The sequence below is a fragment of the Halichoerus grypus genome, chromosome 7 (assembly GCF_964656455.1).
Source record: "Halichoerus grypus chromosome 7, mHalGry1.hap1.1, whole genome shotgun sequence".
NCBI classification, from domain to species: Eukaryota; Metazoa; Chordata; class Mammalia; order Carnivora; family Phocidae; genus Halichoerus; species Halichoerus grypus.
In genome coordinates, this window is record NC_135718.1 from 124,727,282 (window position 1) to 124,745,008 (window position 17,727).

The 17,727-nt window shown below is 35.9% G+C and overlaps 1 protein-coding gene across 6 annotated transcripts in view; it reads left to right on the forward strand.

Annotated features, from left to right (window-relative positions):
• The window catches only part of NEK7 (NIMA related kinase 7), a 166,005-nt gene extending 150,743 nt beyond the window's left edge, over positions 1-15,262 (forward strand). For all 6 annotated transcript variants that reach the window (XM_036121902.2, XM_036121919.2, XM_036121948.2 and 3 more), the window contains one exon: positions 12,243-15,262. In XM_036121902.2, the coding sequence (XP_035977795.1) occupies positions 12,243-12,353 (111 nt within the window). In that variant the 3' untranslated portion in view covers positions 12,354-15,262. The remainder of the gene's footprint in view (positions 1-12,242) is intronic.
• The last annotated feature ends 2,465 nt before the right edge of the window (positions 15,263-17,727 follow it).

The window sequence follows — 17,727 nt, forward strand, 5'->3', positions numbered from 1 at the left end:
TGAATCATGGAACACTACATCAAAAACTAATGATGTAATGTATGGTGATTAACATAACATAATAAAAAAAAAGAAAGGGGACTGCTAAATGAACAATTTAGAAATTATAACTGAATTTTTTACCTAACATTTTTTTTTAAAGATTTTGTTTTTTTATTAGAGAGCAAGGGCATGAGCGGGGGAAGAGCAGAGGGAGAGGGACAAACAGATGTGGGGCTGGATCCCAGGATCCTGAGATCATGACCGGAGCTGAAATCAAGAGTCAGACTGAATCACCCAGGCAGCTACCTAACATTTATAAATAATTTTTTTTTTAAGATTTTATTTATTTTTTTGACAGAGAGAGACACAGCGAGAGAGGGAACACAAGCAGGGGAGTGGGAGAGGGAGAAGCAGGCTTCCCGCTGAGCAGGGAGCCCGATGTGGGGCTCAATCCCAGGACCCTGGGATCATGACCTGAGCCAAAGGCAGACGCTTAATGACTGAGCCACCCAGGCGCCCTAATAATTTTTGTTTATATTTAAATTCAGAGTATGTTTGGGGCACCTGGGTGACTCAGTTAAGTGTCTGCCTTAGGATCAGGTCTGGCTCCCCGCTCAGGGGGGAGCCTGCTTCTCCCTCTGCCACTGCCCCTCCCCCTGCCGCTGCCCCTCCCCCTGCCGCTGCCCCTCCCCCTGCCTCATGCGCTCTATCACTCTCTCTCTCTCTCTCAAATAAATAAAAATCTTTAAAAGAAAAATAAATTCAGAATATGTTTAAAGAAGCTTATCATGAAATTTGAGTCAGTAACAAAAACATGACCTTTGTTTTAGTCATAAAAGAACTACTTTGTGTATATAAGGGAGAAACTGAAAGTGTCAGGTACAGATTATTTTTGCATATTTTGAAGTTTAAGCTTTAGTAAGCTTTTTTATTTGAGCAGTCTAAATAGTTCTACTTTATAGTTGCTAGATTCACAAATTTTAATAGAACTATATAAATTCCTGGAGTTGTTAGTTGAAATTAACCAATGTTATTTAAATTGGTACTGGAAGATTCTTCCTAATACACTATCCCAAGAATATTTAAATGAGAGATGTTAAATTAAATGGCACAATTAATGTTTGGCGCTAAATCTGTTTTCACAAATATTTCTGTACTCCTTATAATCATGTAATCCAATGCTAAGTGAGACGAGACTGTTTATAATAATAAATATGTAACTGTGCCATTATTTATTAAGATTAACTTAACATTGGATGTTATCTCAAACACTTAATAATATTTGATTTTCCTTCTTAAAAATGGGTTTAGTAAGTTAGATATTCATATCACTTATAATGTCAATTGACCACCTTACTTAGAGTTGCCATATAAGATTAGATCTTTAAGCTTTGAATGTTCCATTTTTGTTTAAAAAATATATTTAAGTAGGCCCTTTGTTCACTTATGCTTCTGAAGTGACACTGGGGACTTGCTCCTTGAAGACACAAATCCAAAACGGTGCCCTATATTTCACATATCCTGTGGGATCCTATAAAACCATGTAACTTTCTGTAAGACTTTCACAGTTTTCAAAAGACACACTGAATGATCTTCAGTTGTGAAATATAGACATTACACTACCTTATATCTGTGTAAGACTGCTTTTTTTTCCCCTTTTCCCTCTTACCCCCAAGTCAATCACTAGTGACGCTTTGGTGTACAAGTTGGATACGCCTAATCATTTTGTATAAATATCTAAAGCTCCAAAATATAGTGTACTTTAATGTATTAGACCCACTTTGGGGTGCTAAAATGTGTCCTTGGGTAGATGGAAATTGGGTATATCTGGGAGGCTGATATAACATAATTGGTCTCAGAGGGATTAAGATGGGGGTGAAAAAGAAACAGTACCAATAGCACCAGTCTTTATTATTCTGTTGAGAATTGTGTTAGTGACCTAAAGCTATAATGCACAAAGAGCCCTATTGTTATTACCTGTACGTGACTGAACTTGATACGTAATTGGGTTATCGCCCTGACAACAATGACTGTTCACACTCTCTTCTTTTTAATATTTCTGGTACTAACCCATATGCTTTGATATTTCTTTGGAAATATATAGATCAGTCTATGTTAGTATATTATTATTTTCTCTATTTATTGAAAACAAATATTAATTTCCATATGACTGTGATTTCATAATCCTTTAGAAAGGTTATAGAGAATTCATTTTATTTTTACTGTATGCTTTTTCTCATTTAAATGTTTCTGTATTGCTTTTTAAATTTCCCTTAAGCATCTGAATTAAGCTGTTTTTTTTTTCTCTGATTTTGTAAAGGCTTTTGCATATTCAGACCTCTGTTTTGCCTATTTTTATCTTGTTATATAAAACAATTAAAAAAAAACAAAGTACATATTTTTATAAACATGTGTTAAGTAATGCAAACTAAATTTTTTGACATAATGTAAACCATGAAATGTTTCTTTACTTCTATTTATTTTTTATCAAAGTTGTAATATCTACTGATTTTGACATTATTTCTCTAATTTGAAGGAATAAATGAAAAACAAATGCCTGCAATTCAAACACAAAGATTTTTTTTGAGCAAGTTGCCCAATGATGTTATTAGAATTAAAGCCTGACATACAGGAATGTATAGGAAATTCTTAAAGTGATTGTATGAACATGTTTTCCTCGAACATGGTTAATAATATAGTACTTAGAATTTTTGCAGACTATTAGTTAAATGTTAAAGGTTTTTTTTTTTTTTTTTTCTTCCGGAGGCTTATAGGAACTTTTTTTAAAATATAAAGACTAACATTGAGGGAAATCGCTAAGATAATTACCACATTCTGATTATTTAATGTCTGACTTTCTGATAGAAAAATTAGAGACATTTTTTATAATTCATCAAGTCACTATGTAAGTTTATAATCTAGCATAAAGAAACCATTCCATGTTAAAATTCAACTACATTTTATTTGTTTGGAGGGAGTTACTGTCACTTTAATCAATGAGTCAGATTAGAAATAACATTAAAATTGTCACTCGAACCATAATAGTAATCTTAATATTTTTGTGTTATCATTTAAATGTATCTCTTACGGATAAAGTAGGCCTATATCTCATTGTGAGTTTTGTAGAACGCTAGAGAAAATTTTTGGGTTTGCTTTTTGATCAAAGTTGGCCTATGAAATATGAGGGCAGATTGATTAATTTAGAAACTAGATGAACCAAGGTTAGAGCTAGCATTCTTTTGAGAATTAAGTAGTCTAAAACTGTCTTTGTCTATCTGGAAGGTCTCCCACTTTTGTGCAGAGGTGGCCATGAGGGAACTCAGACCACATTAGGATTTTTCTCAGGCAGTATAACACAGTAACTTTAAAAGCCCAGACTCTGAAGCTAGACTACTTCAGTTCAAATCCAGGCTGTTCTCTTTACTGCCTTTGTGACCTTGGGAATGTTACTCCTCTGTAAAATGTCATAGTAGTAGTGCTTACTCTTACCCCAAAGAGTTGTTATTAAGACTGAATCGTTAAGCCATGTGCAAATGCATAGAATTGTGCCTGATTCATGATAAGAACTCAATAAATACCAGCTTTTAGGAAATGGTTTTCTCTCTGCTCTGGTACTAGAAATAACATATAGTCAAAGCCCCAGAGTTACCTTATAGAGCATAAACATCTTACCATATAGAACATGAAAATGTTCAGGGGACTGTGTTCCAGCTTTTCACTGGAAACCTAAGAAAACTAACTACTGGTTGTATCGAGCATCTCCATCTAAGTAACGTGGCCTCTAGACGTGTCTCCTGGCTGTGAAAAATGAAACTATGAGTAACCAAATGAACCTGTTATGGGTAGTTATTTAACAACTTAAAATTTGGAAACTGTCTGGCAAAGGTAAGAGTTTTTCCTCTTCCTCTGCTTAATGACTTTTAAACTCTTTATTCTGTCTCTTAATGTTTCTGGTTTCTGATATGTAGGTGACAGTTTTATCCTCCTATTCATGATAGCAGGAGCACAAATAACTCTACCATGTAAAGTGAAACTGTACTTTTGTATACATTCAAAGAAGACAGGATGAGATGTGACCTTATTTATATAATGTGAATTGTTGTTATCTGGTATGACAAGAGACCATCCATAGATCCATATAAATTTGCAATTTTAAACCAAATTATTAAAGACATCAAACTTAGTCCATGGCTGTTTGTAACATGAAAGTAAGTTTTATGTTCTGATTTTTTTCCCTTTACATTGCCAAAGACTGTTGTAGCTGATTTTTCCTCCACTACGTTAACATGTCTATTTAGATATATCTTTAGAACAACCAGTAGTTATCTCATATATATCAAGGAAAACTGCATCCATTTAAGAATGCAGGTCTATATGTAAATCTCCTATTTTGTGTTCCAATCTGCCTTTTTTTCAAAAAGGATTTGAGATAACTTACAGTAAAAGACATGACTTGGGGCACTGGGTGGCTTAGTCAGTTAAGCGTCTGCCTTTGGTTCAGGTCATGATCCCAGGACATCATGGGATCGAGCCCCATGTCAGGCTCTCTGCTGAGCAGGGAGTCTGCTTCTCCTTCTCCCTCTGCCCCTCCGTCCACTTGTGCTCACTCTCTCTCTCAAATAAGATCTTTAAAAAAAAATTAAAAAGTAAAATAAAAAAAAAAGACATGACTTAATAAGTTATTAAAATAGAAATGGAAGTACAAATTCAGAACCAAGGATTAAAGAGATGTAGGCACACCTATCTTACTGGCCAGCAGAGTTGCCATGGTTGAGCTGTTCATCTAGTTATTGCTTCCTTTCTGTCGGGGCTCAAAGGGCTATTTCTGTTTTTAGGGAGGAAATATACCAGTTCCTCAGAGAAGACAAAGTTTTCTCCCACTAAATTATAATAGAAATATCTCCTATAAGGATCTGTGAGTAATGTACCAGGCAGTATCTTTAGTAGCAACTATACAGAAAATACCTACGTGATATTTGATAAAAGTCAAAAGCAAGCATTAAAGCATGGTCTTGGAAAGGCAATTTGGCAGCTGGATAAACCATTGTGCTCCCATGATGTAGCTTCTCGTGGCCTAATTTGATTAAAGGGTAGAGCTAAGATTATCCAAAGTTATAAAGATGAATCTTATCCTATACAGGGTCTTCCCTAAATTTTCATTCTTTTAGCAGGAGTTTGATAGGAGCTATGTAGCACACCTTTCAGTACTCTTTGAACATTCAGATTTTTCAGTATTCAATACACCGTTAAATATTCTTTGACAAGGACTTAGAATGATGGATTCTATTCTTCTGATTTGCTTAAGAGAAAACAAACAGCAAATCAGCTTTGACACCGTTGATTAAAGCCGAGGCATCTCACCACTGTGTTCATTGGATGGAAGTCAGACCAACCTCTTGAGTATTTGAATAAAGTACCTAAGACGCTAGCTTCTCTACTCCGTGATGGCCACCACATAACTAGTATTTTCTATCGATACCTAGTAACTCATCTCTCTTGATGGGAACTCAGATAATACCTCAGACTAAGTGATATCCCTCTATAGTGGTAATGATTTGAAATTCAACCAGTTAGAAATCATTATGCATGCAGATCTGTATTAGTCGTAATGAGGAATTCAAACCAAAAGGCCAAGTTAGATAAAAGTAGGCAAGCTCTTAACAATGGGAAATGGAAAAGGCCTGCATTAAAAATCAAATGACTTGGGCCCAGTTCAGGTTTCACTATTAATTTTTTAATTGGCTCTTAGGTTTGTTTTTTTTTTTTTCCTCTCTAAATTGAGATTGTTATGAGAGATTACAATACTTAAAAATAAAAGGATATGGAAGATTTTGTAAAATATTAAATCCTATATAAATACAGGATTTTTTAAAATCCAGAATGATACCTGCCTTTAAGTAAAACTAAATTAACATATGAATATTTAAGAGAACTGTGTGGTGCAAAATTATGTTCGGTATAGGTAATAACGTTTCACTAAAGCTGTCTCCTTTATCTTCATGATCTTGATATAGGAAGAATCACAAAAATTGTTTAATATATAGAATTCAGTTATTTAGATATAGATACAGAATTAAACCCCAAATTCAGGAATTCACAGTTCCACCCAAATTGCGGTATGTTCATACCTCAAATGTGATACCTTCAAAACTTAGTGGCCCTGTTGCCCCTGAAAAGCCACTCTTCCTTCTTTGTCACCTACTTCTGTTAGTGGACACAGTATTCTTTCACATTCCCTGGTGAAAACTTCGATGAACAATATTTCTTGCCTGAAATCTTACAGGAACATTATTGAGTGTTCTGCTGGTATTGCTCTCTTTTTGCTCTATTCCAAGAAAATACGGACTGAAGTGCACCTTTAATGACCTCTCCCTCGTGGCTTAAGTACTGACTTCCTGTGGCCTATAGCAATAGATTCTAAACTCCTTAAGCCTTTCCTTTACTTAGCCTCAGTTTATCATTTCATCCCTGTTGCTTGCTCCCCAGTCATGCAGAAGTACTAGCCATTGCTTCACACATCTCACACTTTCTTTAGCTCAGCACCTTTGTTCAGTCTGTTACCTCTGCTTAGAATCTTCCCTGCCCTTTTATATATCAAAATTGTGTTCATGCTTTGGACCTTCGCTCAGCTGCCACAACCACAAAACCATTCCATTTTCCCTCACTCAGAAGTTACCCATTCATTCTTTCATTTAACATGTCAGTGAGCACTTACTGTTCATATAATATCCATCCTCCAGGTCTTTCAGTTTAATAGGAGAACACAGATATTAAATGAAGTACAATAAAGTGTTATAAAGGCTTTAATTAAAGCACATGAACACCTGAAACTAATATAATGTTAATGTCAGCTATACCTAAAAAAAAAAAAAAAAGTATGTGAAGGGTATGATGGAGGGCAAATAGAAAATACTGAGTTCTGAGAGCACCTGGATGGCTCAATTGATTAAGCATCTGTCTCATGATCTCAGCTCAGGCTTGATCTCAGGGTCAGGAGTTCAAGCCCCAGGTTGGACTCCACACTGGGCATGGAGCCTACTTTATATATATATATATGTATATGTTTAAGTTCTGCATGGCAACAGAGTTGTTAAGAAAGGCTTTAGAGAATGAGTAGGTGACAGGCAAGAGAGTAGGGGATTTTGAGGCAGGCTTTATAAGCAGAGAAGCAACATACACAAAGATTCAGGGCATAAAACAGTTTGGTGAGCACAGAACTGAACACTTTGTTATGGTTAGAGTGTAGAGTGGGGCTGAAGGGAGGAGGGGTTTGGGGCTAAATATGAGGCTGGAAAGGTAAGCAAGAGCCAGATGTTAGAAGCCCATAATAAACCATACTAATGGTTAGACTTTGTAAAGGGCAGTGGGGAGACATTGAGATGTTTAATGTTGAAGTGTGGTCAGCTTGGTGTTTACAGGCAGTGCTAGGGAGATTGGAAGACACTGGAGGTAAAACTGTCAGTGGGAAGATTATCCCTTGAATGTAAGCAGTGGAGCCTAAGGCAAGAAGAAATACAGTCAGGAAACAGTAAGTCTTGGTTGGTGATTGTTGGGCCAGGGGGAGGAAGTATGAGGACGTGTCTCCTATGAATTTCAGATTTCTGGCTTGAGAAATTGGAGGCACTACCAAGATAGAGCTGGTTTGGGGAGGAAAATAGTATCTCAGTTCCGAACATGTTTAATATGAGGTGTTCTTAGATAGATATGCTCAGAAGCCAGGCAGAAATAAGTGAATAGAGCCCATGAAGAGGTCTGGCCTGAAGATACGTATGTGTGTGTGTTCCTCAGCATGTTGTGTTGGTGGTTATTAAAGCCATGGGAGTAAGTAAAGTTGTGTAGGATAGAAAGGTGTAGAGAGAGAAGACAAAAGAGGTAAGGAAAGAAATGAACCTCGGAGCACACTGACAATAGAGGGACTGCCAGAGGAAGCTAAACCTACAAAGGAAGGAAAAGTCAGAGAAATGAGAGGAGAACCAATATGGAGTCTTGGAGCCAGAGGAGGAGGCAACTCCCAGCAAGGCTGTGATCAGAAGCATCAGCCAGGCAGAAAGGTTGAGTAAGTGGTAGACAGAAAAGAGTTTGTTAGATTTAGCAAATTGGAAATGCTGCTAACCTTTGCCAGAGCGATTTCAGTGAAGTACTCTTGGGGGTGGAGGAGATGAAAAAGTGATTATAGTTGGCTTAAATAAGTGGATTAAGGAAGTTGATATAGTAAGGATAGTGGGTTGTTTTTTTTTCCACCCCGAAGACATTTGGCTGTGGAGCAAATACATTAGATGGGGCAGTGATGAGGAAGAGAAACTTGACTATACTTATAGACTATGATGAAGAAATCAGCAAATGAGGAGAGGTTGAAAATATGGAAGAGTAATAATAGAATATTCACTCATTAAATATTCATAGCAAACTATATTTCAGGTACTGATGTATAATGGTGTATAATGTATAATTTCTTGGAAGAGATCCCAGTGATAGAATTGAGAGTAGTAGGAAAACAATATTCTTCTGATGCTAGAACAGAGATGATATGGATCAGATATTGATAGGTTAGGTTGAGATACTGAGGAAAGCTTAAACCTAACTATTGATTTTTCTCTGTGAAGTAGGAGGTGAAAAAGAATTGAGGGCGGTGACTACAGATTAGTGAAGGTTGAAATTAGCCATTGTGGGAAATGGAGTTTATCAGGCAAAACATTTGGATTACAGAACAGCTTTTATGGTCTAACTGCAGTTGGAACCATGAATCTGGTGACTCCAGACAATATGGAGTCTGCAATTTTCTCCAGCAGTCCTTCACATCCTGGTAGAGAAGCAAACAAAACAATTGTCAGGGTTGATATTGTGAAAAGACAAAGGATTATTAATGGTGCTGCCAAAGAAGTGGTTAAAGGATTGTGCTATGAGGTCTAGCCTGGAAATGAATGACGTAAATCCAGAAGCAGATGATTGACGAGGTGGAAAGGTATTGGAAATGGTCTCAAATCAAAGCACAACCATACTGGGAGACAGGTGTGAGCCCTGGAAGGACAGGAGCTTGTGCCCACATTTCTTATGTGACATAGGACATTGTAAGACTTAGGCTGTGCCCCTGGGAGGCAGAGACTAAAATGGAATGAAAGTGAAGATTAAGGCCAGGTCATCAAGAAGTTTGTTTCGGATAGAGGATCCACATGGGCGTCACAGTGACCAAAGATGTGGTTGTTGTACTTGGGATGAAGAATGCTGTTAGCTGGATGTCCTCAGTGAATGAGATGGAACAACTCGGAGTTAGGTAGATGGAAGGAAAAAGAGGAAAGTAATGATTGTCTCTTCTGGGCGGCCATCTACAGTCTTTTTGCCTCTAACTATCTCACAAATACCTCTTGAGATACCTATCACTTTGTAGTTTATAATAGAATTAGTTATATGATTTCCTCAGTCTCCCTCAGTCCCACATTTGCTTCTTTGCCAGTCCTTCTTCCCCCACTAGATTGTAAGCTGTCCAAAGGCAGGTGCCATGTAGATTTCATTTACTGCTTTATCCTTACTACCATTATAATAAAGTGTCTGGCACATAATAAATGCTCAATAAGATTTTATTGAATGAATGAATGAATGAATGAATGGAGAAGGGAGAGGTAGAAAGGAAATAGGGTCAGATTGTCAGGAAGGAAAATGAGTCATTCTCTCACATCCCATCCTGGACAATAGGCCTTCCTTTCTGGGCCGGTTCTTTACCCTGATTTACCCTCAGTGTCCTCAGATGCCAGCATAGTGCTCTACTCTAGATGAGTGAGAATCGCTACTCAAGCATATTTTAATTTTAAAGGATCTTATTTTCATAGTTTATTAATTTGCTTATTAGATAATTTAGGAAAAAATTTATCAACAGATTGATTCATAAATATACTGAGGTATGCATATTTTATATCGTATATGATTTTATACTACGTGACTTGTTAGAAACTTCTCTGGAAAAGATAAATCTTTATGACACAATGAACTACACTTCAGATGGAGATCGAACCACATAAGAAAGAGGAAAAGCAAAGGCGGTATTGCTCTGGTTCTGTCTACTGTAGCGTTCTGACTCTCCTGTCAGTCCTTAGGAAGGCTGTCCTGAAGGAGGGCTAATAAAGCAGCGGCTCAGGTGCCATCCCCACTCCCTCCCCATTTACTGTATTCTTTACTACATCTGGTTCTCATCTTCCACTTTGGAGAACCAGAGAATCTTTGTCCTCTTCAACTAAATTTATATCCAGCTATCTTTAATCTTGGGCACTTTCTTTTTTTTAAATTTTATTTATTTTATTTTTTTTAAGATTTTATTTATTTGACAGAGACACAGCGAGAGAGGGAACACAAGCAGGGGGAGTGGGGGAGGGAGAAGCAGGCTTCCCGCTGAGCAGGGAACCCGATGTGGGGCTCGATGTGGGGCTCGATGCGGGGCTTGATCCCAGGACCCAGGGACCATAACCTGAGCCGAAGGCAGACGCTTAACTACTGAGCCACCCAGGCGCCCCTCTTGGGCACTTTCTTTTCTGGGCAGGAGAACTTGAGGACCCTTTGCTACAGTAGGTTGGAAGTTTCACCCAATTCTGACCTATTAGGCTGGAAAGATGAGGCTTCTGGACCAGTTTGAAGGATGTGGTAGTTTTATTCAGTCAAAAATTGCCATTACACCTATGTGTATTCTGGTTAAATAGAATGAATTTTTGTACCACAGTTATCTTTTTCTGTCATCTTTTCTGCTGCTTTTGTCATTTTTATCTCTAAACAAAATATCTGACAACTGGGTGACTGTTAGAATACATTATCTTTTTAAATACAAGTATCATTATAAATGCTTTTCCTCCTGTTTTCTGTATTGTGTATAATTGAATGTATTTGTTTTTATTTTAATGGGTAAAATGCCAACCTCTTTCTGATTTAAATTTCTCTTAGATCGCCATAATAAAATGCCTTGTGTATTGTTGTACCCCTTAAGGATGTTTAATGCTGTTGTCTGCTGCTTTGCAAGGAATATAAATTGAAATCCTCAGACCCTCTCAGTGGGTATAATATTACCATTAACATTTACTACATGCTAATAACTGGCCAGAAAGAATTAATGCAAGTGTTCAAAATATCTAAATTATTCCTCAAGACATGCATACAAAGCCAAAGAATTTGGCTCTTCCTCTTTATTTGGCTTATCATCTGTGAAAGACCACATACAGTGTTACGAAGACACATAGTGTCATAAACTGATGGCAGTTGGAATTGAAAATGAAGTTCCATATACTTCTACTCAGTGGCTCTAGGACTAGATGGAAGGATTTTTTCTTTTTTAATTTATTGAAGTGTGCTTATTTTCTGTAATGTAAATAAGTAAGCTTCAGCTCTTTCATCTATAAAGTGAAGATGCTAATACTGCTTCATGCAGTTGAGTATTAGAATACTATTTGTAATTTACCTTGCGTATAATTTATTATTCTAAGTTTAGAAGAGTGCTTTTTCTTTAATATGAAACTAATAAAAACATTTTGTATTTATATAAAATGGTTTATGATAAGTGCATATGATAGCTAACCTACCCGATGCCTCATATAAGCTTAGATCTATAGATATAGTGTATATAATTATGAAAATTTAAACTTACAATCAAGGCTAATGTAGTACATTCTAGATCAAATAAATGTGTATAATATATCTACAGTTAATTTAGAGGCTTAGAGTTAAAAACCTGTTGTCCTTCATGACTACTGTCTTCTGATAAACTTCTTTGAAAAATAGTAAAATCATTTTAAAGCCTCTGATTGTAGACACTACATTTTGCTTGACATTAATACTCAACCAATGACTATACATACTTCTTAGACTTTTCAACTAATTGTAAAATCATTGACAGTAGTCATATATATTCTTTTTTTTTTTAAGTTTTTTCATTCTAATTCTAGTATAGTTAACATACAATGTTATATTAGTTTCAGGTGTACAATGTAGTGATTCAACAATTCTGTACCTTACTCAGTGCTCATCATAAGTGCACTCCTTAATCCCCCTCACCGATTTTGCCCATCCCCCCACCAACCTCCCCGTCAGTATTCTCTGTAGTTAAGAGTTTGTTTCTTGATTTGTCTTTTTTTTCCCCTCTGCTCATCTGTTTTGATTCCCAAATTCCACATATGGGTATTTAGTCACAAAATGCACTTTCCTTGTAAATCTGTATCTAGTCAGAATATTTTTAATGACTAACTGAAATGGTTTTTTAAAGCATTTTGTATTTTCTTTCTCTGTAGCTACGACAGTTAGTGAATATGTGCATCAACCCAGATCCAGAGAAGCGACCAGACATCACCTATGTTTATGACGTAGCCAAGAGGATGCACGCGTGCACCGCAAGCAGCTAAATAGGTGGAAGATCATGAAGAACATAACCAAAATAATTTAAAGTATTTTTGTGCAAATCATACCTCCCTGTTTTTGTCTGGGTGTTAAGATGAATCTTTCAGAGCTAATGTGCTTTGAATCCTTAACCAGTTTTCATATAAGCTTCATTTTGTACCAGTTTAAGTCGCCTTCTTGCAAACCCCAAATGACTTTGGATAGTCAGATTGCATGTTAGGAGAGTAAATGAAACTTAATGGTTTTTAATGGCTAAAGGTTTTTAGAATTATTTAGATTTTTTTTTTTTTTTTTTGCTGATAAATTGTGTTCAGATAGACTCTCAGTGCCAAATATTGAAGGTGCAGCTTGGCACTCATCAAGATAGACTTGTAACCTGAGGAAAAGTATCTGAACATGTGACTTGTTTGCTTTTTCATCATTTATGGACATTTGAGATTAACACAATTGTGAACTTTTGTGATTATTTTATTTTTAAAAGTTTGAAGTATGTGTTTTAGTTCTTAGCATTGTAGCTTTCAAATATAATTCTTAAGGTAAATGTAGACATAAACTATTTGAGAAACACTTAAAATTCTTAGCTTATACATTCAAAATGCAACTCTTAAATGTGAAAAAATTGGGGGACAAAATATGAGTCAGACACTGAAGAGTTCTTTGCTTTGTTTTGTCTTGTTTTAATATCTCTGATAGTCTCTTTGCATTACAATGGTATAAATGAATCCATTTAAAAAGTGGTTAAGGATTTGTTTGGCTGGTGTGATAGTAATTTTGGAAGTTGCACATTGCCCGAGGCTTTTTTGTGTGTGTTTTTATTATTGTTTGTACTTTTGAAAAATCTTTGAATAATCTTGTAGTACTATATTTCAAGTTCTTTATAAATTTAAATTCTCTCTTCATAATTGCACACTATCGTGTAAGCATGTTTTTATTCATAGATTTTATTGAAGTTCCGATTGGTCCCCTTCAGAAATTTTTTTGTATTCTTCAAGTTACTTTCCTATTTATATTGTATGTGCATTTTATCCATTATGTTTCAGATTTTCTGAGAACATAGTACCCTTTAAAAAATATTTAGTATACCAACACTTTTCCTGGATTAAAAACATCTTTTTTTTAACTTTTTAAAATTTGGGCCACCCTGTATGCGTGTATTTTGTCTTGTTAGAGAGAAGAAAGGATGTGTGTTGCACTGTACCTGTGAATGTTGACACAGTTTCAATGCATTTGACAAGGTTGTAACTTGAGAATATGTTTAAAGCAATGGGAACTGGCCATTACCACAGCCAGAATTTTTATAAGAATAACATTTCTGTGGAGAAGCTTTTAAGCAAAGTACTGTATTCATGCATGAAGATGACAGAGGTGGTAACGCTTCATTTAGTTTAAGGAAGTAGGCCGAGTTTAGTAAATGCTGTGGTGGAGACGTTTTCCCTGAGTGCCTTCCCTGAAGTGACCAGTTCTTCACAGAATTGTGAAAGCCAAAAGGCCGAGTGGCAGTCACCGTTCAAGGACGCCACGCCACCCTATAAAACCCTGGGATGGATAATCCTGCCGGCGTGAAAGCCTCATGTTTGGAGAATACCTACCTTTAGCTGATGTAACTGCTGGTTTCGTCTTCTCATATAAGTATTTTTCTTACACTCATTTGAGTACTTTCAAGTCATTTGTAAAACTTTATAAGGGCAAAAGCATAAACTGTTTTTTCTTCCAGAATGTAATCAGTTATGGTATCTGAAGGGTAATTTTATCTTGGGATAGACAGAAGGCACCTGGGTGGAGGGCCAGATACATTGTTTTTACCAGATTCCAGTTACTTTACAGCTTTTACGCTGAGCACCCATAGATTTGTCTCCAGAAGTATGAGCAAGTAGAATTGTTCTTGTTGACCATTAGTGTCATATGTTCATCTTATTATAATATAATTGAGAGGAAATTGTTCTGTAGTTGGAACAGATAATCTCCCTTTTTCTTGCAATCTTTAAAAATACATGAATCTAAAATTCATTTGCTTAACCCCTCACAGTGACTTTTAAGCAAAGATTTAAGCTTTTCTTTTCAGTTCATCTCTCTGCTAGAAGGAAATAGCTGGGAAGAATTTAATGATCAGGGAAATCCATTATTATTTTCTACATGTGGAAACTTTTTGTTTTGGATATTGTATCTTTTTCCTATCTAAGTGTTCATATTTTTTCCTGAGGAAACCACTGTGTAAACAACAAATTTTAATTTTGAATGAGATCATTTCAAAGAATTATGAAGATGATTGGAAGTTTTAATTTTTTGTAATCACCTATGAAATATTCTCTCTATATTTCTGTTTATAAGCAAATTTTGTACTGATTAAGTAAAACATTTGAATTGAATTAGGAAACAGTAAAATGAAAGGTACATGTGATTCTAAACCTTATTTAGACATTGGTACCAGTTCCCCAGAAGAAAATGTGGGGTAACTTTGTTTTGTATGCTTAGGTTTAGGAATGGTGGATGAAGGGTATTCCTATATAAATAAAGTGCTCAACAATGTGCAATGATTGTAAATTTAGTAAGATATTACAGCCATTTCATGAATGCTTTACCATTTTACATAGTACCTATTACAAAACACCTTTCTTGTATCAATATACTTCAGGTGTCGCTGTTAACATTTACATGATATTTATTTTAACCAAAATGTTATTCATATTAAATGTTTTTTCTTTAAAATGAATGTATTATGTTATAACCCACAAATGCGTAATTATCCTATGCCTCATATTTCAATAGTACTGTAATATGGACTTCTTTTGTGAAATACTTTTATTTTGTTATGCTTCAGATACACATACTAAAAAGATTCTGTTGTTAGCTTTGAAAATTGTATAATACCCTAATATAAATAAAAATATAAAATTAGAAAATGGGTACAATAAAATTTTTATGTATCTGTGATTTTTTCCCCCCCCTAAAGTCGGCCGTTGTTTATTTCACTTAACATTTAACCTACAGAAGAAACAGTTCTTGTTCATTTCCATGACTTTACCATTTTGGGAGAGGCCTAAGAATTGAAACAGTTGAGGGTGATAATGGCGCTCTGACAGATGCTAAGTAGTTTAATAAATATGCATTAAACTAAGGTACCTCTTCACATGTTCCTGCTCTTCTTCAGCACATCATTTTCTGTCTTTGAATAAGAAAAATTTTCTCAAATTATAAAATTATAAGTCCAAAATTTAGGCAACAGATTCCATTCCTGTCACCGTAATATGCTGCTAACAATATTAGAAATAGTTTGAATGCTCTTTTCACATAAAAAGTGAAAATTACTTTCTACAGCTGGAAATGTTGAGGCTAAAAGATCTTTAGGGGTAAAATCCTCCAGGCTGATGGTAGAATGATGGGTTATCTTTCACATCAGGATCACATTCCAAATAGACTGTGGTGAAGAAAAGCTAATTTTGTAACCTGTGATTTGTATGAAAGAACCTTTAGTCTGACTGTGTGTATGCACGCACACACACACACACGCGCGTGTGCGCATAGTAATAGTAAATTTTAGCCACAAGAAAGTGTTTGACTAGTTACAAATTTTATTTCAAAAGTATGTTTGTTAATTTAAAAAGTCAGTACTGGGCATATATGTTTAATGTATTATTAATTGGTGCAGCAATATTTACCACTGAATTGGTACAAAAGGATGACAACTGCAATAAAACCCTTAATCAAAAAACTTCCATGGAGTTGTTACATTATCTATTTTTAATTACATGTAGGTCTCTAATACAATTAACGACGAACTAAAACAGACTCATCAGATTAATTATCAGAGAAAGATGCAAAAGTTTGCAATGTGTATCTTGTCTTTGAGAGGTTTATTTGAAGGAGTTTCTTTCTAGTTTTCTTACCCATTTCTTGTTCACTTGGGTCTCTAATTTTAAGCCTTAGGAGGTAAAAATAAAGTAAAAGGAAATTTTATAAAGTTTGGCTTTGTGACCAGGGGTTTTTTAGAAGTAAATTATCTTCAGGGCACCTGGGTGGCTCAGTCGTTAAGTGTCTGCCCTCGGCTCAGGTCATGATCCCAGGGTCCTGAGGTCGGGCCTCACGTTGGGCTCCCTGCTCGGCCAGGAGCCTGCTTCTCCCTCTCCTACTCCCCCTGCTTGTGTTCCCTCTCTAGCTGTCTCTCTCTCTCTCAAATAAATAAGTAAAATCTTTAAAAAAAAAAAAAGGTAAATTATTTTCACCGTGTTACAATGCATAAAGATAATCTTTTCCACTCCTTTCTAGAAGCATAATCCTATGGATAGATTATTTAATTTCTCTAGAAATTCCTAACTCTAAAGAGAATTACAATACCTTTTATAAAGGACTGAATGTGATGCCCGGTACCAAGTGGGTGCTTGTTCAACAGAACTATTACAGTGTAGTGTTGTAGTGTAGAAAAGAACACACGTATGTCTTCCCTGGCTCTAGCTTCATCTATTTTTGCTTTGTTCTCTCCATTCTAGCGCCACTGCATGGTTTCTTAAAGATCCCGAGCTCTTTCTCACCTTAGGGCCAATAAAATTGCTTAAATAGCTCTCCCGTTTAGAAAAAAAAAAAAAAATCCTATCAATCTTTCATGACTGACATTAAATGTACTTTTTCAGGAGCCACACAGACCACATCCTGTACTTTTCCTTTTGGCACTTAACCCAACTGTATGTAGCCAAATGATTGCTTGTGTGATTCTTTGTTTACTTTTGATCTCCCTACTAGAACCTAAACTCTAGATGGACAAGTACTTGCTGTGTTGTTTAATGTGATGCCAACACTTAACACAATGCCCTATTGGTAGTCACTCAACTTATTTTTGTTGAATTAATAAATGGACATTTTAATGCTGTAAGTGGAGTTGAGCACTTCAGGGGGACTGTGCAGAAATGCAAAACCAGCAGAAATCAGGAGAGGCGAGGGCAAGTAAGGGGATAAGAGAAGCAAACACAAGCTAAACTAGAAGAAAAATTTTAAGTTACAAGTTGCCATAAATGACGAAGTTGAAGGTAATAGGGATTGACACCTGGCTCCTGGACTTCCTGAGGAGGTCATGGTGATACAGGTTCAGTAGGAGACTGGAGTGGAAAACAAATTCGGGTAAAAATAGGAATGATGATGGCAGATGAAGGAAAAATAGAAGGTAACCAGAAGGAGTCATAGCTCAAGTTTTAAGATAAAGTGAACTTAAAATGGTTTGAAGATTAGGAGAGGTAGCATGTGGAGAAGAAACTGAAGGGACAGGGAGTATATATGATAAGAAAGAGAGGATTTATCCACTAAGCCCACAAATGTTTACCGTGTATCCTCATAATATTAGATCCTATATATAGTCTTGAGCAAAATGTTTCTTGTTTTCATGGATTTAAA